The 23,593-nt window shown below is 37.4% G+C and overlaps 1 protein-coding gene across 20 annotated transcripts in view; it reads right to left on the bottom strand.

Moving 5' to 3' along the window:
• NRXN1 (neurexin 1) overlaps positions 1–23,593 on the bottom strand; it is a 676,327-nt gene that overhangs the window by 111,428 nt on the left and 541,306 nt on the right. For all 20 annotated transcript variants that reach the window (XM_077781934.2, XM_085577079.1, XM_085577093.1 and 17 more), the window contains one exon: positions 7,738–7,909. In XM_077781934.2, the coding sequence (XP_077638060.1) occupies positions 7,738–7,909 (172 nt within the window). The remainder of the gene's footprint in view (positions 1–7,737; positions 7,910–23,593) is intronic.

The raw sequence follows: 23,593 nt of genomic DNA, 5'->3' as shown, positions 1-23,593 counted from the left end.
GAAGTGACACCAAAACTTAGACTACAAAGTGCAGGTCACACACTTAAGATATAGGACCAGTCACACCACTTCTTGCCTTAAACTGGGATACTCTGATAGAGAATTCATGAGGAAAGACATCCAACAGGTAGTCAGCTACAGAATGACATTGGGCTTTACAGTTCTGAGGTATGAAAAAGAAAATTAAGGTCTTAAAATGCAGAATTAATATATGTATTTCTGTCTTCATATATCCTTGAGGACCTAGTGTTCTCACTACTGTCCATTTGCAAACACATGTGCAGTTGAAAACCAAATTCAAAAACAGCATCAAAGAAAGATTATTGTGATGAGCAGAGAAATGAGAAAACTATTCTGGAAATTACATGTAAGAACAAAGTGGGATGAGTTGGAAATGCTTGGACTGAAAGCAAAATAATTTCTTAAGAGTAGGATGTTTAAGAGAGACAATTTATGCAAAGAAGCAGACTTGACCCAGTACATTTTAATTTCTAATTTCTTAAGGTCTTCCATCACTAACCTTAGTTTTAAATACACATGCAGAAAAAAAAAAAAAAAGGAAATGGGAATGGGAAGAAAAGCCATCCATGCCACTAATCCTTTACAGGGAAAGTGACCCTTTGATTTAAATATAGTTCCATTAATATTTTCTTTAGCATTCTAAACATTCTCAAAACTTGTTTTTTGACTGATAATGAAAATAATCCATGAGCTTTATACATCATTAAACCTTTGTCTTGAGCCAGTGCAATCAATTAAAAATATTTTCCATGAAAATTCAAACTATCTTACCCATGTGCATTATCTTTCATAGATCAACTTTACTTTTACTGCTACGATACATATTCAACAGTCAGTTGTTCTTTTAACTCTGAGATAAGAAGAGAAAATGCTTTGTTTCATTAAAATGTTTAAGCCAATTAAGATTTTGCAAGATCTCTCATTCTAGAAAAAAAAAAATAAATTGCACAAAACCAATAATTTCAAATTTCAAAAATGTAAAAATTTGGCATTATTAAATTATTTTATTTCAAAATATCTTTTTAGATTTTTCTACCTTTCATTTTTTCATTTTGTTTTTTCATTGTCTGTTAAAGGAAGCACATCTTTTTAAATTCTTCATTCACTAATATTTTTCCCTCTGTAGTAATCTTGAATTTGTCTTTCTTACAGCCTGTATGGTTTCTGACTTTTATATTAAAAAATCATTGCTATTCAATATATAACAAGCTTTAAATGGTCATGCTTCCATTGAAAATCAATTTATTTACTCATATGATTTTCATTATGTAGGAATCTGTGACCCTGTTCTCCCTAAGACAGAGTCTGATCCATCAAAGAACTCAACCTTTCCCACCAGGGCTGGGTAAATTCTTCCTGAATATTTTCACATGGAACTTCATCAAAGACTTTTTGCAAATCAAAAACCCCAAGTATATTAACGCATTCATATTTATACCCCATATCTCCTACAAAACCAGAGTAGGTTGAACTATAACAGGTACCAGCAGACATTCCCAAGTGGAGACCTCAGCATAAACAGAACCCCAGGGAGATGTGGTTCCATGGACACATGAATGGCCATAAATAACACTGATGCGTTTTGTTTTCCAGATCAGGGAGGATGTGACTTTACTTGGTCACAAAACAGCTACTGATTTAGCTGGAATTTTTCCCACTATCTTCTTACTAATGCCCTTGACTAAATATTTTAGACCTACATCTTCTACTTTTAAAGCTTGATTTTATACATGTAGCATAAATTTATACATAAAGTGTTTACTTGCACATTCTTCTACAGATTCTACAGATTCCCATATGGAGAGCTCCTGAGAAACCCTCACAATTTTTCCAAACACTGTTATCTCCAAGGGAAGTAATGTCTTATGAGATGTCCTTATTTCACTGCCACTGCTGGCTTCCCACAGCAGGAAAATGACATCCTAACCAGGAGACATGGGGCACACTGTGTTTCACAGAAGCCTAATTACTTAACTCTTTTCTTTTCTTAATTGCTTAAGTCTTTTCCATTGGACTTCCCTCCTGGGCATAAGGGCAGTTTTTATTTTGCCTTTGGGAACAAGCAATCAGAAATTTCTCCAGGTTTGTAAGCTTTGCAGCTTATCAGATGACAGCTCTGATTGTAGCAATCAAAACTCTGGCCATAGCAAAGGAACACACATGAGAGACAATAAAGATGGATTATTTTATCCAAATTAGGAACTCAGTGAGAAAAAAGGTACAGGCAATGTGTTGTTGGACAAGAAGCTAGCAGTCAGAAACTTCTGTTATTTTCCTGTGAAACAGCCTGAAAGTCCTGTGTCCAAACAGAAGTGGCCAGAGAGGTTTGAAAATTTGCTCTGTGGCACAAGGCAAAGCAACCAGTGAGTGATCATTTACTTTTTAGATTCCTACATCACCTTGACCATTATCCTTTTTCACAGATGTGGTGATAATAGGCTGATTGTCCCTTTTATTAAAATATTCAAAGACACATTTGTGAAAGTGCTTGAGATGTCTCCCTACCACCACACTTATGCCTAAAAAACAGCTTTGACCATCTTCAGAAGAGGCTGTAGGGGCTTCAATTTGGAAGCTGTTTCTAAGCCAATAGTAAGCAAATTGGGCAAGTACATGGATAACTTGGGAAAAGCTAATCCATTCCTGGAGAACCAAATGTACTGACACAAATGTTTCCTGTTAATTTTATAGTCAATCTGAACACAGAAAAAACAAGACAAATGGATGTTATTTAAATGGGATACATGGTATTAGCTGATTCCTAGCATTTATCTTAAATCACATGTATCCCATTAAAAGGTGACAGACACTTTTTCTATTTTCTAGAATACAGGGACCAAGAGAAACATTCAAATGACTTGTCCCTTTCCCTTAGCCCTTGGGTGTTCTGCAGGAACAACCTTTATCACACAGATCCGGAGAGAGTTCCTAAAAACAACACATGTGATCTCAGCTCTTTAATCAAAACCAAACCACCAAAAAAAAAAAAAAAAATCCCCAAACCAACTAACCAAAAAAAAAAGACCAAACCAAAACCCAGCAGAGAATTTTTCTATATTATACCAAAGCCCTTACAGCTGGTGATTGCCACATTGCAGAGGTATTGGCACTTAGCATAATGTCCATTTGCTCTTCTGCCAGCATCCCTGGTCTCTCACACAGGTTCTTTGGTGTCTGTGCTCTATCATGATTTATCCCTCCTAATCACAGAGATGCATCTGTTCCAGCAGTCTGGCAATGCTTTGGACAAGCTCTTTTCTGCAAGCAATGTGAGTGACATGCTCACGCTGTCAGATCTTGGTCTGTCAGACACATCCCTGATATGTCCTGACCCATGGGGTACATGAGGACAGCTGTGACAAAGTGATGCTTTTCTTAGGCTAAGAAGAGATCCAGGGATGACTGGGAGGGCATAATTTTGGATATTTGCCTACATCAGACAATATCTTCTAAACTGCTGCAGGGTCCCAGGAATGCTGAGTCTTCTCAGCAGATTGAACATCTTTGAAACCATAGACCATTGCCCAATATCTAATAGGTCATTTTCTAGATAGAAAATTCTGTATCAGTCTGAATTATGATGGAACTCATGAAGAGAAAATCCTCACTGGTAAAATGATAGTTGTGCTGTGTGTTCTAAAGAGTCATTGGGCAAACTGCCTTTGACTGCAGAAAGCGTAGAGTTAGTGTTAGAAAAGTGATTCTGAAATTCTTTCACAATAAGTGGTGGTTATTGTGGCTTTAAAATGCCCTCTACCTTGTTTTGATACACTTTTTCTGACTAGTAAAATAGACACACTTCACTACCAAGGAAAGAAAATGAGATAATTAAGGAAACTCTTTTTCATGATAAATAGATATGATTACAAGCACTATTATGATAAAGATTTGGGTTTTTTTCCCTCCTCCCTTTCTGATCTTATGTGAAACACATTTTCTTGCAGGTAAGGAGGAAAATATTGTTTCAAATTAAATAAAATGCTTTGTTCTCAGATTATCTAAGTCCCATGTAAACACTGGGAAATCTTGACATGAAAAGTCAGAACATTTTATTCAGAAAATACTGAAATTAATAGTTTTGTATTACTAAAACCATTTTCCTTTTTTTTTTTTTTTTTTAATTTGACCAAAATTCTTAGTTCAGTTTTACACAAATTAGCAAGTTCTTTGTTTTATGCAAGCTTGGGAAACTGACAATTCAGTGTAGAATAATTACCTAACTGAAGTTACAAGAACAGCCTCTTCACAGGAGCAGCTGGAGTTGCTACTGTGGAGCAGTCCCATCACAACAGCAGCCAGACCATTGGGAAGGGAAATTAAAACTAGACAGTGAAGTAGACAAGATAAGCCACAAGGAGTAAAAAGGATCTGCATGGAAGTAGGGATAGTCTATTGATTTTGATTAGGAGCTCTGACTGAACAGTCAGCAGTTTTCTCATTCCCATTTAATATAATCATAAATTTAGCCTCATCCAGATAAATTAATGTGAATTCACGATCTGAAAAAGAAGTCAAGATGAAATACTAAAGTTCTTTGGGAAGGTGCAGAGGGATGGTGATAATTCAGCAAAGAGACATAACGCTGAATTTAGTTAAGACAGATGGAATAAATGAATCTAGTGAAAATATGGGCATCTTAACTATCAAAAAACTACAGTGTGCCACTCACAATCACAGGGGTATGCACTAGCCATAAACACAAGAAATGGGGAAAACAAAATCAACATTTAATAAAGGGCAGAAATTGGAGTGTACATCTTCACAGCTCTAGCATTTTATTCAGAAAAGTGACAAGAAAGAAACTTCAGAGTAAAAAATTACTTTGATGGTAGTCTTGAAGAACATACATATGTAAATCCAAACCTCTGTTTCTGAAAATCATCCAGCCATTTCAGGATACTGAAATCTTCATATTTGTGTAGGACTAAAACACATTTTTCCCAACTATATTTCAAAAAACAACCATCCACCTTAACTAGGATAATCATCCTCTACCACTGACCCCTGCCTCTTTTCCTTTTACAGCTCTCTCATTTCACACCCACTCAGATATAAATTGAAGGTGCATTGGCCCAGAGCAAACTCAAATCTACTGGGATCAAGAATGATGTCACAGGAGAGACAGACTACATTCTATTCATCTTCCAGGGTCACACTTTTGCATTTTATGCAGCTCTTGGGTAAAACACACAAAGCCACCACAGAAGTTTTGTGAAATATTGCCATGTGATGTTGTTTTGCAATACCAGCTGTTATTGAGCCTTGGGTATCCTTACACACAGCAGCTACATGGGGCTGGATGAAGGGATACACACTCAATGAAACTGGAAAATCCTGAGTCTCTGACCAGAAAATTCTCTCAGAAAATCTTCACCCAGCATTTTAAGGCACCAAATACAAACAAGCAAAGCCTTGTAATCAGGCATCCCAACCTGAAGAGTAATTCTGAGAAAAATCTTTCCTCATAAAGAAAGACCTGATCAGCTGTTATGCTTTAGACAACCAACTGATTATTCAATTTTATCTTTGAAAAAAAAAATCCAGCATATGTAAGTATAGCAACTTTACCAATTAGGCTGCCTTGGTTTTATTATTAACTAAAAAAACCCCAAAAACCAAGACTGGCAAATCTGATGGAGCGGCATAGAGAGAGAAGAGAAAGGTGTGTCTTATGGTCACTTTCTGGGAAGGGAGAAATGGAAGGTGAAAAGGGGGAGAATAGCAGCAAAAAGTAATCCTATGGCATAGAGGAGTCATAAAATATTACTATGGCAAAGCAAAGAAAATTACAGGTCAACAGTAGTCTTAGAAGATCCAGCAATGAAACAAGCCAAGGGATTCAGTGCCACAGCTAATGAAGTAACTAAGAATGCCTTGAAATGCAGCCTGCACATAGAGCACCCATGGAAGCTCAAGAAGATCTAATTTTTTTTTCTTTTTGCAAAGAAAACGTCCAACCTTCTTTCACTCCACCAATCCCATCCCAAGGAAATCACTTTATTTTCTAAATTGATCTTTGTTCAGTATAAAGTATAAAGCTCTGTGTGCCACTAGCTTTAGAACTCAAGGCTTCTTTTTGTGTTTGAGCCTGTCCAGGAGCTCCCTGTTCATTCAAACAGACCTCCTGGCATCTTTGCCTGACTTCCTCTTTGTTGGGCTGCATCAGTCCCAAGCTTGGAGGTGATGAATTGAAGCTCATCATTTAGGTAAAATACAAAAGAAACAAAAAACCACCTCAAGCGTATTTTCCCCTTTGTGCTGAATAGGTCTCAAACACAAAGGGTAACAAGTCCTCCCCAGCTTACATCTTATTTCATCAAGCATTTACCAAACCCTTTAAAATTAGAAAGCTAGGGGCCACAGGGGAAACAGGAATATCTGAAGGATCACTGAAGGTATTTCATTCAGTATCCCACTTTCCCTCAAGAGTTTATCACCTCTCATAGATGTGTCTAACTTAGAAACTGTTAATGGCTCTAATTGCCAGAGCTGTCATTCATTCATAGCACATTAGAATACAGGTGGGTTTTTTAACCACTTTTGCTATATATAGTTCCTTTCCCAATACATACTTTCATTATTTCATATATTCTGAATTATTTCCAAGAAATTATTTGAAGGTTTATATTTCACGTGTATTTTTTAAAAAGTATTTTTATTTTTTAAAATAGCTGGACTACAACTGAAATGGAAACAACAATAACAAAAATCTCCATCCTAAATGCTAATAATTAGTCCAGGGAATGGCTTATGTATTCCTTACTAGTGAAACAGACCCTCCTGCTGCACTCCACCCTCAAAAATGAAGAATTTTCTACTTTTAAACCGATAAGTCAGAACTGTCATTTGCGCAATTGGCATTCTGGTTTGCATATATGCCTTCATTTATACCCCTAGATTTGCTGCCTTTTGCTTAATATAAACACACATAGCAGCTGTTAGGAGATAACTTGCAGATGCATGAGTTACCATTAATGGCTCAGTAGTCCTACTCAATAAGAAAGGGATTGCATATCTGAAAAAACCTGTTGCCTTTAAAAATGAATAAAATTAGCAGCATAGTAATCCTCAGTGCATAGCATTTGCATAAAATTAAATATGGGCCTGCTCAAGACAGCTCTACCATCATACTAGTGGTCCTCTTCAAGTTACCAGCATCATGTGCATAAATAATATCCTGTAGTTTGCATTTGGAGTTAAGGCACCTCAGTTTGGGTGGCTGGCTGTACAATTGATAACTGTGATGCCATTTGGTTTGTGTCTGCTGGAAGACTTCTGCTAAATTAATAAGCTTCAGATTGCTGTAATCTTGTAGTCAAAGAACACAGACAACCTTTTCCTCAGTAAATGTTTCACCCCATCACTTGGGGATAGATTTGTGAGTCACTTTAAACTGTGTAGCTTTTGTCAAAGCCTTTTTTTTCCCCCTCTAAACAAAAAGTGCAATAAAAACAAATGATAGCAAGAAACAAACCTACTACTTCATGCCTTGATAACTGCATTTTTCCACTTGCTGTAACAACTTGAATTTGGGCTTTTAAACTCACTTAGGAAATGCCATCATCATAAACTGTATCGCTCAGGATTCTTTTAACTACTTCTGTAACTACTAAAACACTTCAAAGGTGCTGGTATTGCATTAGGAGAGGAGCAAAAGGAGGCAAACTCCAGGCACCCCCCACCCTCTTAGTGCCAGGTGTTTGTGTGAGGCCTTACCTGCTGGGTAACGCTCGATGACGGGCCAGTTGTCCACCTGTAGGGTGGCATTGCCACCACTCCTCGTGAAGCGAACCACGTGGTACTTCCCATCATTAATGATGGCGTTCATCTCTTCGATGGCGATGTCATCCGTCCCAACATTAAATTTAACTCCAATTTTTCCCTGGTGCTGCAGGGTTTGGGGGGAAAAAAAAAGAAGAGGAAGAAGAAAAAAAACTAATTAGGAGTTGTTTTAGAAGGAATTGAGACAGTGTGTCATACAGGGGAAGATTTCTAACAACATCTTCCCTCCTCAGATGTAACTTCTGAAGGTTCACGTGTGGCAGTGACAAACCTCCTGACAGCTTAGGAAGTCTGGGACATGTTTTTGAAGGATAATTGATATTCCAAATGAGTTACTTCACCAAATTGAGCTCTCTCCTTTTACAAGAGATTCAGATCAAGATGAGGACAGGGGAAGATGGAGGAAAGCTCAAGGCTTCTGTCTTTGTCCTCACCCTCACCTCCCTGAAGATTAAACAAAAATTTTCCTTTTAGACTTTCAAAATAGAAAGCCTTACAGTGTCACTTGGAGGAGATAGAGGAATTTTCTAGCCATGAAAGCTAAGTTCCAGCCCTGCTTTTCATTTTTCAAACCTCATTCATACATAGAACCTTCAAAAATTATAACAAAGAAGAGATCTTTTTTTTTACGTGGAGAGATTTTTGGCATCACATTGTAGCGAATCTGAATCATTAAGCCAAGATCACACTGGCTGATTAACGAGGACTTCCCTGTTCAGAGCCAGAAAGCAGGAAAAGGCATTTACTGACACAGAGATGTGGTACTTTTCTCACTAAGGCCAGAGACTTTTTTTTTTTTTTGTGGGTTTTTTTTTGTGTTTTTGGTTTTTTTTTTTTTTTTTTTTTTTTTTTAATATGGGATTTGCCTATAAACTTCTGTGTTTGAGTGCTCTCGGGGCTAAGGGGACTTCCCATGCACACCAATACCTGGAAGCAAGGCAGTAGATTTTCCAAATGATTGTCATATCAGCATGTTTTCATTTTTATTGACTTTTAATTATTAAAATGTTCACTCTAATGGGATACCTGCATTTTAATAAAGTCTTTTAATATCTATTGAAGTTAACTTAAGGGTTCTGACTTTTTTTTCCTCCTATAAAATCAATTTTACTCTTCAATAAAGGTATTTATTACACTGAGGGGAAAAAAAAAAAAGAAAAGCACTGCACAGTATGAGATTAGGGACTTATTCATAAAAATTGGAAATTCTACATGAAATGTCATGTTTCTGGAACTTGTACATCCTTCTTTAAAGTTACAAAAGTTCACAAAGTTTTTATATGATCAGATGAAACACAATGAAATATTTTACTTTTTACATCTTGGTCATTCACATCAAATCTTCCAGAACCAGTTTCACCTTTCTAGCAGAGCTCTTGTATCTGCTCTCTGTCTTACTACCCTAGCACTGCTTCCTGCAAGTAAGTGTATTCTGCAGCTCCTTGTCTCTGGAAGTCCCCCAAGCAAAGAACTCAACTCCATTTTATTCTCTTTTTAAACATCTGACTTTGTTTTCCAGCACTGCTTGCATTCTGCAGTTACACAGCTGAGCAGCTGCTGAACACCTCTGCAGTTCTTCAACATTCCGGCCTGATGCTCTCAGCTTCTCAGCCATGACTTTTTCTGAAACTACTAAAGGACCATTCCCTCATGAGATTCGCAGAATGAGTCTGAAAAATATTTTTTGTTGGCTCCGTTGATTGACAATGTTCTAAACAGTGTTCTAAACACCCCTGTATTTTATTCCTTGTGGATTGTTTTATTATTTCTCCATTTGCTGGTCCTACTTTTCCATGTCTATAGAGTGTCAATAAGGGATCCACCTTATCCAATTCATGCTCATCGTCTTTTGCCTCTGGTGTGAGTTGCATAGCAATTTCCCAGTTATCTTGGAAAGGTAACTGTACATCTTCTTAATTTCAGCTGCTTCAACTAGACTCAGAATACATTTCTCCCATTTTTGTTTTCCCATGGAAGCTTATTTGCTTCACCTGTTTCATTCATATGCTTACTCTCTTTACACAGAAATATATACAAAGAAATGTAACATTGTCCTGCTTTAAAGCAATCTCCTCTTTTACTAATTTTTGAAATGCATAAAACCAGCATGTAATGAAAATGGTGTATGTAACTTCTCTCAGTACTTTCAAGAAATCAAAGGCTCTGAGGATTCAATAGAGCCAACTAATTTTACCATGATTCATAATTACACTATTCATAACCTACACTTTTTATACCAGTTTTCTTATTTGCTATATATATATGTATATACATATATTATTTTAGGTATTTTAAAAAATTACAAAGGAAACAAAGCAGCTTTAAAGTGAATATAAATGGTGGGGTAAGAAGAAATGGCATACATATCACATATATCAGCAATTTTTCCAAAGTTACAGCACGTGGAGCTGCAGCCAAGTTACCATATACAAATGCCCAGGTATTGGTAAGTGAAATGAATACTTTGTAGACTTGAAAGCACACTTTCAGCCTTCCTTTACAGATATATATCTTCTAGTGAAAAACCCCCAAGTTTTCCTGATTTCTCTACTTTTGTACAGAAATACTATGCACAGGCACCAAGCATGCATCTGCAAGAGCAAATAATCACCCTAAAAGCTGGTAACATATTACAGTGATTCTTTTGTCTTTTTTTTTTTTATATAATGTATTTGTGTATCTGAAACCACAAAAAAACCCAATTTTTAAAGTTTACATTTAATTTTTTACACACTTCTCCAGCACCAGTGGCCATCTCTGTAACAGCTCCATAAAACAAGGAAGCAAATCGGTGTTTCAAGTTGAAGACTGCCTGATTATTATATCCATATTTAAGTTTGACTTCTGGACATCACATCAAACATTATATGAATTGCAACCCCATTGTGCACAGCCCTTTAGAACCACAAAACTAAACATGGTGCTTCAATAAGCACCTTTATATGTAGATAGGGGGTTTCCTAAACCATTGCATTATCATGCAGGAATTTGACTCACTGCACACCTCCCTCATTTCAAGGTAACATTATTTTCATTTGTCTTTGTCACATTATTTTTCATCTGTCTTAGGTTAAGACCATGTGCACACAGAATTATTGTGGATCAGCTGACATAAAAGAACCAGTTGAGATAATTTGATCTCAGCCCTCAGCCTTCTTATGCTTAATTTAGTTGGCCTGTAACCTTTTAGAAAGAGCTGTTTTTTATATTTCCCCTTTTTTTTTTTTTTTTTTGAGCAATATAGTAGTGCAGAAAGGAAAGATACTGATGAAACTGAAGCCTATTAAATTACTATTTTCACTTTGCCAGCCTCAGTTGCATAGTAAAGTGGTAGAAATTTTCCTTTATCACTTGTTCATTCAAAATAATCTTAGAAATCATCCTTCCTGTCAGCCTCAGACAAATGCTGAGTGAGAGGTTCTCTCTTCAGCATCCTGCTGATGGGCACTACAGAAATGTCTGTGCATCACTAAATACTACAGTAAGTCAGCACTCCTGTTGAATTGTGCTATCCCTGCCAATGACCAAAACAGTACAAGCTTACATTCCCACAAGAAAAGATGATAATTTCAGAGCTCCCCTGGTAAAAATCAGCTCTGTGCTCACAGCCCATAGAAGCCCACTGCACTGTTTATGGTTCTCAACCTGCTTTCTTTTTTTCATTCTCACCCAGTTGTGAGAGAACATAATAATGGAACCAAATCCTTTTCCTACTGTGCCTTTATCTATTCCATACTGTTAAGGACACAATAACAGAGCAGAGTCATACTGGGTGGGAGAGTTTCCAAGAAAGGCCAAAAGAGAGGATGGAAGAAGTGGCTTAAACATTGTGTCTACAGAAATTATTTTGAACCTCAGATCCGAAGGTAGTATGAATAATGCTAAATCCACCACATCACCACTGCTCTCTGGGCCAACGTAGCACAGGGACCTCGGATTCATCTACAGACACCCTGTGACACTCTGAGCCCCAGCCAGCAACTCTCCAGAAACAACAAACTTTTGGTTTGGAGGTGTTTTGGCCATGTAGCTGTCCTGTTTCTGAGGCCAGGATAAATATGTTAATGGCTTCAAAGCAGTTGGATACAACTGTGAGATGGCTCCAATTCTATGTTCCTAATGTGCTCTGAAATGTTGGGAGCTTTGATTGCTCCAATAGTGTGGGATGAGTACATGTGCACGTGTACAAACCAATCACTTCAAAATGCTTTGTCTTCAAAAGCTTTGGCAGCAACTGTTGTAATCTAGCAACTCCAGTGGAATATTTTCAAGCCTGTTTTATGAATTGTGTACTCTAAATACTTAACAGACTTCTGATGAGGCACCAGGAATGCTGATGAATCTGAGAACCAAGCAAGAAAAGTGGAATGCAAATCAAGCCAGAAGCTGATATTGCAATTTGTTCCCAGTTGGACTCTAGTTCAGAGTTACCAATCTGCCAAAATGCAGTAAAACCAATGCTACTATTTTATATATATATACACACTCACACATATTTAAAAATATATATATATATTATTGATATTTCCTATAACATGAGCAACACTTTGCTGCTCTCTGTAGCAATAACTCTGAAATTGGTCAAACATGAGTGATGTAAATTTGGCACAACAGTAGTTTTAGAATAGACTGCAAACAACCTAAGCTCATAATACTTACAACCTTTAACCACTTCCAAGGAAAAGCAATAACACTGGGACTCCCACAGGTGGACAAATTGAGAAGAAAAAATTCAAGCGTGCCAGCTTGCATTTTATATCATCAGCCCCTGAGGCACCACTGTCTGATGAATGCAGTAACAAAGTCTTGGAACTAACTGAAAGTTTACTTTGATTTTGTTGAAGTGTAAGTTTCTTGAGTTTTATTAAGACTGATTACATTTTCACTCAATTGTAATCAGAGCTTAATATTCTATATGCTAGAAAGCAGTGCAAAATAATTAAAATTATGTTTGGGTTTCTCAACCTTTTAAGGAGATGCATATTTTAAAATAGCACTGCTTTCTTCAGAAGGTGAGGGATATACAACAGACAGAAGATACACTTGAACGCCAAGATTAATGGAGTAACTATATATATTTTAGTCTAACAATCCATCATTATTTCTTATTACCATCTGCTATATTCCAGAGGAAATCTTCCTGGTAAAGACACAGAAGATACAAATCATCTGGTAAGAGTTATTTGAATGAAGGCATCTCTTACATTGAATATAAAAGTTTTCTGAATACTGAGTTTTGAATTCATTCTCTTGGGTTTTACATCATTAACCTAACAGTATTTTTTTTTTTTTTGTTATTGCTTTTCTCTATGAGAATTGACAAATATCCAACCTATTTTTTCCAACCATTAACCCCTTCTTAGTCAACTGCAAGTCAAGACACGACAGAAACAGACATTCTCCTGTCATAACTCATCTTGAGTACTTACAGTCAGGTTTTGTGCCCTTTCATAAATTCAGAAAGGCATTTCAGAAGGGCTTCCAGCACATCAGTGCAGAAAATCCAGGAGGGGTGTGAAACCTCTATCAGATTGCTGGTAAGCCAAGTTACTAGTCAGAGGTTGGCACTTCAAGCAAGGAAGCAAAGATTTCTGATAGGATGTGTCCACCTGGTACTTAGTCTTTTGGCATCTCACAAGTGGGAAACTCTTTGTTTTTTATTTTCTTTTCCTAAAAGTTGGTAATGTGTAGCTAGTGTGGAAAAGCAAAGAAAACAAAACAAACAAACCAAACTTCCCCTTTTTCTGGTTCCCTGGTGAGGACACTAAACTATTCCCAGAGGTCTTTCTTGCAAGTTCTCACCATTTATTTGCAGCATTTATTTTCCCAATATTTCTTTATTCTCAAATTCACATCTCTGTAGACCTTAGGTTATGAGAAAAAAAAAATAAAACAAACCCCCCCCCCCCAAAAAAAAAAAAAAATCCAAACCAAAACAAAATAAGCAACTCTTTTCCTTTTTAATCCAAGATACTGGTCCTGATAATTATACAGAAAAGCTTAAAACCCAAACCTTTGCAAGATACTTTTGGCAGACCAAGAGGAAGAACTGGAAATCATGTTAAATCATCACTGGGCTTGAGTGGTGGCTGGAATCCAAATGTGGCCCTTGGATTCCTGTGAGAAGAGTGGTCAGATCTACACTACCCATTTATACACAGCCTGGTGAAAATGCAATCCTGGCATCAAAATGCTGGCTAGCACTGTGCTATGCCTCTGTTCAGATTATCCACAGAGGAAAAATATCTTCAGATCCAGAAATATTACCAGTATTTCCTGCAGCACCCGTGCATGCTCACCTAAGCACAAACACACCTTTTTCATCTACGCCAAGATCCTTCCAGAGACAGTATAAAGCAGTTGAACAACAGATCAATAATGATAAATATACAGCAACAATTTTTTTTTTTTTTAACTCCTCTAGTTTCAGGATACTCAATTAATTGTCCCATGAATTTTGTAGAAGAGACATGGAGGGAAAATTTGCATCATATTTCACTCTACTGTTTTACTCAGAATTTCTGTAAGGCCCTTTAATAAACCTTTACATGACCCCAATTTCATGCCATTAAGTTATCCAGGCTTTCTAAATCGATACAGAAATAATAAAAATTCATTGTTCATCAGATGTCCCTGGTTAAAATACAAGCAATAGCGCTGTCACTGTAACAACATTATGTATGCAAATATATACAGATGCTACCAGAGCTACTGCTCTCTTGAACATTGGTCAATGAAAATTAAGCCTCTTCTAGCCTTAAACCAATGACCCTTAAAAGATGCAAATGAAGTATGGACTCAGCATTCCACTAATTTACAACTGAGCTGCACTTAGAAAAAGAGACACCTAAGTGGCTCACTAGGTAAAAGGAGCAACACATGGCATAACAATATAACAATTTTTTATGTCCACAAGTGCTATCTGTGTGACCCACAGAACAAAATTTCTGGAAATAGGATAACATGAGAGCAATCACTCACTGATCCAACATTTCAGGGAAAGAAGCAACTGCCCTTTACTATTGTGAAAAAAATGACTGTTATCACTTAATCACTTTTCTGCTTTAAAATAATTGTCCTCACAGTCTGATTTACAGTGTTCTAGCAATTTGATTTATACATAAAGCTCAGCAAGCAGAAAATATAGAAATATTTATAAATCGACAGTTCTGACACTTCAACTCTTAATCTTCAGTCTTCCTGTTTAGTTTTAAATATTGCAATTCTCACTGCTATGTATTTTAGGTGCATTATTTCAGGTTACCCTGATGATGAATTCCTGAGACAGTACAATTACCTGAACAACCAACCCTTGAAATGCAGTAGTTATGAAAGACATATGGTGTAGAGCCCATAGCAGCAACATACTGCATCATATTATCCACTCAGCATCATTATTGCAGTACACTAAATTAAGTTTTTCTGAGAAAATATGCAGTAAAGAACAATTTAAGTAGCCAGCTCTTCATGTGGTATTTCTTTCAAAATAGACTGTTTCACAGAAATACCTTGACCTTGCCAGTGTCTCACCCAGGGCTTTTAGTCATGGTGAGATGCTATAGATGGTTTGAAGAGATGCTGTTCACCAAACAGAGCACAGTTCAATGAAACAAAGTTTTAACTACTGGCCAAGGTAGCTCACAGGGCTTGGCTTTGCTCTGTATACTTATTTTCTATGTGGGCAGACATATTGAGTACCTTAAACACAGGATGTCCAGCCTGAGGAATTCCATGCTCATTGGAAGCTCCAGCTACTCACAAATTGCTTCTGAATGGGCACAATGAGATTTGAAAATCAGGCTTGATTTCCAGTTTGTAATAGTGGTTTTATACAGAGGTTTTTAAAACAGTTCCTGGAACTTGATACAGTCATACAAAGGTGCAAAACAAACAAGTAGCACCCTGGTGTCAGTATAATCTAATCCACACTGGAACTTGTCCTGGCTTAAGGGCATTGATTTCTGTGTTTAGAAAGGTTTCAGAGAATTCTTCTGATAATTTGTGTGTCTGAAACAAATTCAAAGTCAGAGTGAGTAGGACATATAACTGGGACCAGAAGTGAAGAATCAGCAAATTCTCAAGCAGGCTTTCATGCTAAATGATTCATAGCCATATGATCAACACACATGCTCATGAAACACCAGTAATTATTTTTGAGAATCTAGGACAAAGGACTTTTCATACTAAAAGCCTGTAAGGAATTATTAAAAACCAATAATGGCATTGGACAGCCAACTCCTATTGAGCTTTAATGAAAAATGAACACCTACCTGTCATTCACCTTTGATAAGCTCCCCTTTAATATTAACCAGGGTATTGAATATTTCCAGATTCCTACCACAAACACTGGGAAAAAGCCCTTTTTAAAGACTTTTTAAATGCACACTTTGTATTCCTTTATTGTTCTGATTGCCTGTACGCAAATGTATTCCCAGAATTGTTTTCTAAATATTCTCTTTCTTTGGGGTCACGTTAGTTGGAACTAACATGTTCCTAATTCATCTTGGCTGCTAAAATGGATTTATTTACATGAAAGATAACTGAAAGGAAAAGGAAAAAAATCCAGTCCATCTGGGCATCTTAATAGTGGACTTAGATGAATATTTTTTGCCTCCTATCTGTAAAATGAATAAAGCATGAAAATTCTTCAGGAAATTGTTTATCTGAAGTAATTTATAACTGAAAAGTCAATCAGCAAAAGTAAAACAAACAAAAGAAAACACACACACACACACACAAATCGACTACTAGTCTGTGAAACAAATGTAGAACTGAAAGGAAAAGTCCTCACACTAGGATACATAACCTGTGCTGTTCCCAGCCAGCAGAGATACAATATGCCACAGGTAGGGCTTGAGTTCTCTGGAAGAAAGGCAAATCCTGGCTGTAGTCTCAATTTCTGTGCATCCTATAATTTCTGTTGCCAGCTTTCTTCCTTTTATCCTCAAGTGTAGAGCCATCCTATGGCAAGCTTTAATGCCATGCATATTTCCCTCTATGGTAGTAGTTTCCTTTATCTTACCTTACTTCATCTTGAAGATCTTTCAGAATCAAAACCAACTTGACAATTTACTGGTGTGCTGTGCTATGCAGTGCAGAGTAGCCTATTATCAATGCTACAACAGAGGATCTCACTTCTTTTGATCACTTAATGCTACAGAGCATGTAAAAATCCTTACACCAAATACATGTAGCACATGAAGTGATCAAACAATGTTCGTTGACTGGACTGTGAAATCCCTCAGGGAGCTGGAAAGGGAAAGCAAAATCTCATAGCTACCTCTACGTTCTCTGCTCTTGCTGCTAACAACCCCCAAGGTTTGAAAGACATTGTTTTGGCATCTTAAAAAAAAAAACCCTACAAAACAAAACACCACCCTGTGGAAGAGAAGTGCTACAAATGAAAGGGTTCTGTACAACAAATCATTTGTGTTTGTGAACAGCTGGTACAAGGGAGAAATCTCTGGGGCGAAGCAGAGCAAAGTAGCATGAGCAGCTTTGACAATATGCTCTTCAATAATCAAAAACTTCCTTAATTGTATTTAAGAAGAAATCTGTCAGAAAACTGGAAAAGCTGACCTCAAGAAAATCAGAAAAAGAACAAAACTGAATTTGACCAACTCCAAAGGGAGCTTTGCCTATAACAGAGTTCTGAACTGTCAGGATCTGAGAGCCTTTCTGAAGCAGGAAACTTTCATGAATGCTGCTGTCCTTACTGCAATTGTTCAACAGGCTTGAATGATGTCCAAATATATTCGTGTTCATGAACACAATGCTATTTTAAAAAATCCCTAACAATATCTAAGTATTTGCTTATGTAAAACAATAGCCATTAACAGCCAACACTGCAAAATGCATCATTATCTTCAAGCAGCAACGGGAAGGGAACAGCATCATCCTTTTAGCTACAAACTGTTCACTTACAGTAGGCTTTTATTACTGCTGAAAAGCATCATTTTGGAAATGGGGCAGAAATCAATGTTTTAGGGCAGCATTCTAACCTCATTGGTAGTGTGCTCCTGATTTCCTCCCTTACTGCAGCTACTTTCTTCGTTTATTGGTTTTTATTATACTTGGCAGATATTTACCTCAGAAAGTTAGAAGTCAGAAGGAACTCCACAGAAGTCATGGCTGCTTTAGAAATAGTAACATGCTAAAAACAGAGCATCTCTCATTAGAGTTACTTGTCACTTTTTCCAGAGCTTCTGCCTCATACTGCTATTCTCACACATTTCACTGTGAAAGAGATGTGATGGTAAAATATTTGAAAGACAGCTGATGCAAATTATGTGCTTTCCATTTTTTGTTTCTTTTTAAATTCTGTCTTTACTAAGATCAAGGTTTTGCTAGAAAGAGCTTAGTAGAAACCAGACATATAACTATTTTCCTTTTCATATTTCCACAGCTTTAATGATAGTGAGGGACTATTTGAAAAAGAAAAAGAAAAAATAATAATTTCACTGCTATTTGGTCAGATAAGCATTTGCAACTACATTAGGATGGCAGAGAAAAGAATGGGCATCTCCGAAAGGGGGAAAAAAAACCCATCAAAAAACCTACTGAGACCCATTGGAAATGTGACTTCCTAAAAGCATAGCAGGGGGAAAATATCTGCATCTTCAATAGCCTTATGGGAAGCTTATGTTTGAAATATCTTGTGATCTGTACCAGATAACCCAATGTCTTGCTGACTTTGCCAGTGTCACAGAGGTGAGGTTTCCACATGGGTGAGCAAACCACTCGAGCAATTTATTCAAACACATTAGACTCAAATTGGCTTTAGTAGAGCACCAGGCAAGTCAGGTGTGTGTGCATGGCTGTGCACACATACTGCCTTTCTGACATTCTTCTGTGCTAAATGAGATAACAAAGGCTATAAAAAGAAAACCCTATTTCTTTTCCTTCTCTTATTTTTTCCAAATTGTTCTTTACCCACCAACAGTCTCATTAAGCAGTAACGCCATTAGAGGACATCAGGCACACATTTTTTTGCCTGCAGTAAAGCTCTAGGTTTTTGCCACTTCTGCTTTGCCAGTGCAATTGCTAACAGGTTTCTTGACTCTGCCAGTGCAAAGGTCATACGTGAATGACAGATCTCCCCAGTTATCAATTTTCCCATTTCCTCTCTCACTCCTGGCAGAGCACTGTGCAAGTGCTATGCCCATCCTGCTATGAGGAAACTCAAACTTCATCTTACAGAACACAACACAAGTGAGGAATCCACCAGAGCTGCTCCATCACAAAGCTCTGATTCTTATTTTACAGCAGGACTTACTTTAATGCCTGGACAACTCTAATTATGATTATTTTCTGTGCTGCATCCCACACTCATCAAACACTAACCTTAAAGCAGAAAGGTAGGTGCTGACAAAACCTTTTCCTCCCGTTCTTACCAACATAAACCCATCAGGACCTGCAGATACCTCCATGAATGGTCGTATATCTCTATATTTGATGTATGGAGATGTATGTAGAGGAGTGATGAGGTGAAACAGTCCCTCCTTGTGCCCGCTCTCCATGCAGTCGGGAAAGAACGAAGATTCCTGATTAATTACTTATCAAGGAGAAGGTCAAGTTCTGAGGAAGACAGCTTAATTCATTCTTCAGTTTCTGTGTGAACACATTTCTTTCTACAGAACAATTGATTTGCAGCTCAATTCACACTGTTCAATTATATTTTTATTTTTTAAGGGAAAAATAAATTAAAATGTTACCTTCTGAAACGAGTGTATCTGTTCTGAGGAAGATCCAAGTGTCATAAGTAATTAAAATTAATGATTCCTGCTTTTTTCTCCTGTTATCCTGCTGAGGCAATTCTTGCAGAGGTTGCACTGCTAGTGGAACTGGGGCAGTTGTCAGCCCCTTAAACTCCTGGCTGATGTGCTGATCCCAGTGAAAGAGCAAGATGCATTCCCAGACAGAGAAGTACTCAGACACACAGTAAATCTTGAGCTGTTGCAGGTATTTATCTATACCTATGTATACTCCAAGGGATGGTAGCTAGCTTCTGTTCCTTCTTGTTACCCTCATAACAATTATTTCAAAAGACAATTTTCCTATTAAAAAAAAAAAAAAAAAAAAAACCCTCTGGCATATGGGTAAAGTTGTTGCATTAGAAAGGTATCACAGATTCACTGTTTCAGACTATAAAACTGCCCCTGCTTCCTGTATTTACCTTTATGTTCTTATTAGCATTGATATTGAGTAAAGAAAGGTTTCAGATTGACTCTTACTAAGTGAGGCAGATAAAAATAGGAAAAAATAGATGTGAAAATTTATTTAGTCTTAGAAAGTAATGAAACTCAATATGAAGCCTCAGGATGTGGCTCACATGGAGATGGCCTATGATCCATTAGAGACACTTGTTTTCAAAGCTTTAGACAAAAAATAAGCTAAAGAGGAAAAAAATACATAGCCAACAATGAAGCACTTAATGCAGTCATAGGTTTTTTAATAAAGGAACCTAAGACATGGAGGAAAACTATGATCCCAGGATCCAACTCATTTGTTGTTCCTGTACCTGTTGGACAACGGGTGTAAAGTTTGTTTCAATATAAAAGCAAACAAAAAGTGTGGGGAGCAGCACAGCAGAAGCAGCCTTTAGCCTTGCAGATGTAGTTTATGATTTATAACTTCAGCATGTCTTTCCTGACAATTTATAATCTGTATGTTATAAATCCATAGTATGAACTAGATTCCAATCACTTGTGAAACCTTTTTGCATCATGTTTACAGCCATAAAAACAAACAGAAAAGCTATCGTTGGGTAGTCCTCAACTTAGAGGGATTTAGACCAGGTCTAGGAATCACTCTACTCTTATTCCAAACTGTGTCATTGAGGTCTGGGATACTTTCCACACCAGTGAGTGAAATATTGGGATACTTTTTACTCTGGTAAATGCAGGCCTTCCCATCAGGCAATTCCTACCACTGTCTTCCACAACCATTCCAAAAGAAGAAATATATCTGCTTAATGGAAGTTTCTATACAATTTCCAGCTTTCCCTCCCCCTTCTTCCCTCCCACCCAAGTTTTCCTGGACAAGCTGAAGTTTTCCAGCTTCTTTAGCTCCCCTTTCTGGGACACAGCCCAACAAAGGAGTGACCCCACTCTACACCTGCCCTGCTCCTGGAGAAAAAAGCCACGTATAAGAGAATTGTAATGTGAAGGGTCAGGTTAGCAGAGGCCAACAGGGCATTCAGAGATCATTGAAAACACATTAATGATTCCAATTACAACACATTATGGTGTTGTAAGATCTTCTCAAGCACAGTCCTGAAGAGGTTTCCCATGAATCGGTGGCATCACATTATGAAATTAAAGCATGCCTTTATTCCTTATAATATATATACCTTGCAACCCACATATTGTCCTTCTGCCCCACAAAAAATCCCCCAAACTTATTTGCCAAGGAGAATGCCTTTCTGCCCCCTCAGACAATCCCTTTATGGGTATTATTGTTGGTAATAATTTGGTTTGCTTTAAAAAGAAAATAAGTGGAAAATAACAAATTCAAACAGTGAAAATAATGCAGAAATACATATTGAATAATTGCACAGGCTACAAAAAATCATTTTATATTATGTAGACATAGAAAAAAATTCAATATAGATATTTTCTGAAGAAAAAAGTATTTCGTACCTTATTGCTACCACTAGAAGAGCTTCAGCAAACAGTTCTAACCAACCCAGTGAGCCAAATCATAAAGCTTCAGGCAGTCAAGAAAAGCTATTGATTTTTTTCTTTTTTTTTAAAAAAGGCTTTTCAGCTGTAAATACCTATTGATGTGTGACAAAAATGTGTAAGTGGCATTGGCCAGTATAGCCACTGTGGGAAAAGCCAAGATTGCAGCTTCACTGGTTAAGCTGCTTGGAAGTTTATTGTGGTCAGCCTCAACCTGCTCCATCTGATCTTGGATCAAATAAAACACAGCACATATGATTCCCAACAGCAATAATCAAAACTGAGGGTTTCACATTCTACTGGAAACAAAATTACAGGAAGAAGAAATGGGCTGGATATTTCTTTTTCTTGCTGGGAAATAGATTTCTAACAATGAACTATGTGGATTTATTTTTTATTTTTCGAAGTTAGCGCCTCTATAAGAAGTTGATACATCACTGATGGTTCCTTCCTCCTCCTGACCAGCACTCAGGGCTAAGGGGATGGGAGACAGTGCAGGTCTCCCTTCCCTACAAACAAAGACACTTCAAAAATCAGGGCTAGGCTATCCTAAGAAAAGATGACAGACTGAACTATGTGTTATCCCTTCCTTCTCTAGACTCATCTCACTTGGTTTCCTCCTCCTTACTGTGGAAATAAAGAACTCATTCCCATTGCAGCCAGGGGTCTCTGGTCGCCATAGGGTGGGACAACAAATAAGTCAGTACCTCTGGGTTTACACCAAATTTTTCAGGCTGGAGGCCTGTCTAAATAACAGGTTGGGCCACTTTCCCTTACAAACAAAAGCTGTAAAGATGGGATGATAAACTTTCAAGGATGTCTAAGGCACTCAGATGCAAAACTGCTGGGAGCTGGTGCTGCATAAAACACTGCAACCCAGTTTTATTACTGCTTTTCCTCATATGACCTAGAATGGTTTGGTTACATCTACCCATAATATATTCACAGTTCTGCCTGGATCTACTGTGGCTTGCACTCATTCTCTCACCTTAAATATGCTGTTGAGAAAACAGGAGTTCCAGGAGTGTGAACGGATAACAGCTTTTTTTAAATTGTAGGGTGGGAGACACAGGTAAATATTTATTTTGCTACATATGTAACAAAATGACCCACAGAAATTATATTGTCAACATTTCCAATTAAATGCAGCAAAACATAAAAGGCCTATGCACTTGACCAGTGCCTGATAATTCAGACATTCAATACGTGAGAATAAATCAAGTCTGGGTAGAGCCATACAGCAGTTAAGGGGATAAAAACCATTCACTGCATTTCAAATGTTTGACAAAACAATTCACTTCTGGACCTCTCTTTTGGAGCATTGCACCTAAAAGAGAATTGAGATGGGAAGCACCAAAGATTTACTGAGATTTTGTACTGCTCTCCCTGTGCCTGAAGAAGCTTTTCCATTTTACAGCTACTTCTTGCACCCTTTCTGAGGGTGAGGTGGACCAGTGTTTAATTTAATATTGTAATCCTTGGAAACAACTATTTGACTGTTGCCAGAGTCTTTCACTGGGGAGTTTCTCCAGGTTTGTTGCCACCAGTGAAGGAGGCTGACAGGGGAAAGTGCCATCACTTGTCCCCTAAAATAACCTCACTGCTTCATATTACAATAAAAAATACATAATGACATTATACATTTTAAAAAATACCTAAACAAACAACAAAAACCTTTCAGGATATGATTGCCAGCATCCCATTACAGATTCTGCAGAGCAGCAAATGGCTGGTGTATAATATTAAATACAACTGAACCTCAAACCTTGTAGAATAAACACAGCTAGGATGGATGTGAAGTACTTGCCTGCATCTGCCAATGCTTGTCTCACTCTTGCAGAGGATACAGAAAGAAGCAAGAGACTCTCAGGGCTTGGAGACTCCCAACTTAATACTTTCTAGTGCTGTCTGCTGCCAGAGTCATTTTACTATCTCCATTTTGGTTCATCCTTTGTACAACAGGGACAACATCTACAATGCCAGAGAAGATGCAAGGACATGGCAGTGCTCCCAAAAATACGATCACAGAACCCACAGAGATTCGTAAGAACATGAAGATCTTTTAATTGCACATCTCGGTCTGCAAAGTGCAAGTCAGGACACTTGGA

Source organism: Lonchura striata, chromosome 3, assembly GCF_050655825.1.
Source record: "Lonchura striata isolate lonStrDom1 chromosome 3, ASM5065582v1, whole genome shotgun sequence".
In the NCBI taxonomy this organism is placed as follows: domain Eukaryota; kingdom Metazoa; phylum Chordata; class Aves; order Passeriformes; family Estrildidae; genus Lonchura; species Lonchura striata.
Note: the sequence above shows the minus strand (reverse complement) of the source record. Positions and strands in the feature narration are given on the sequence as shown.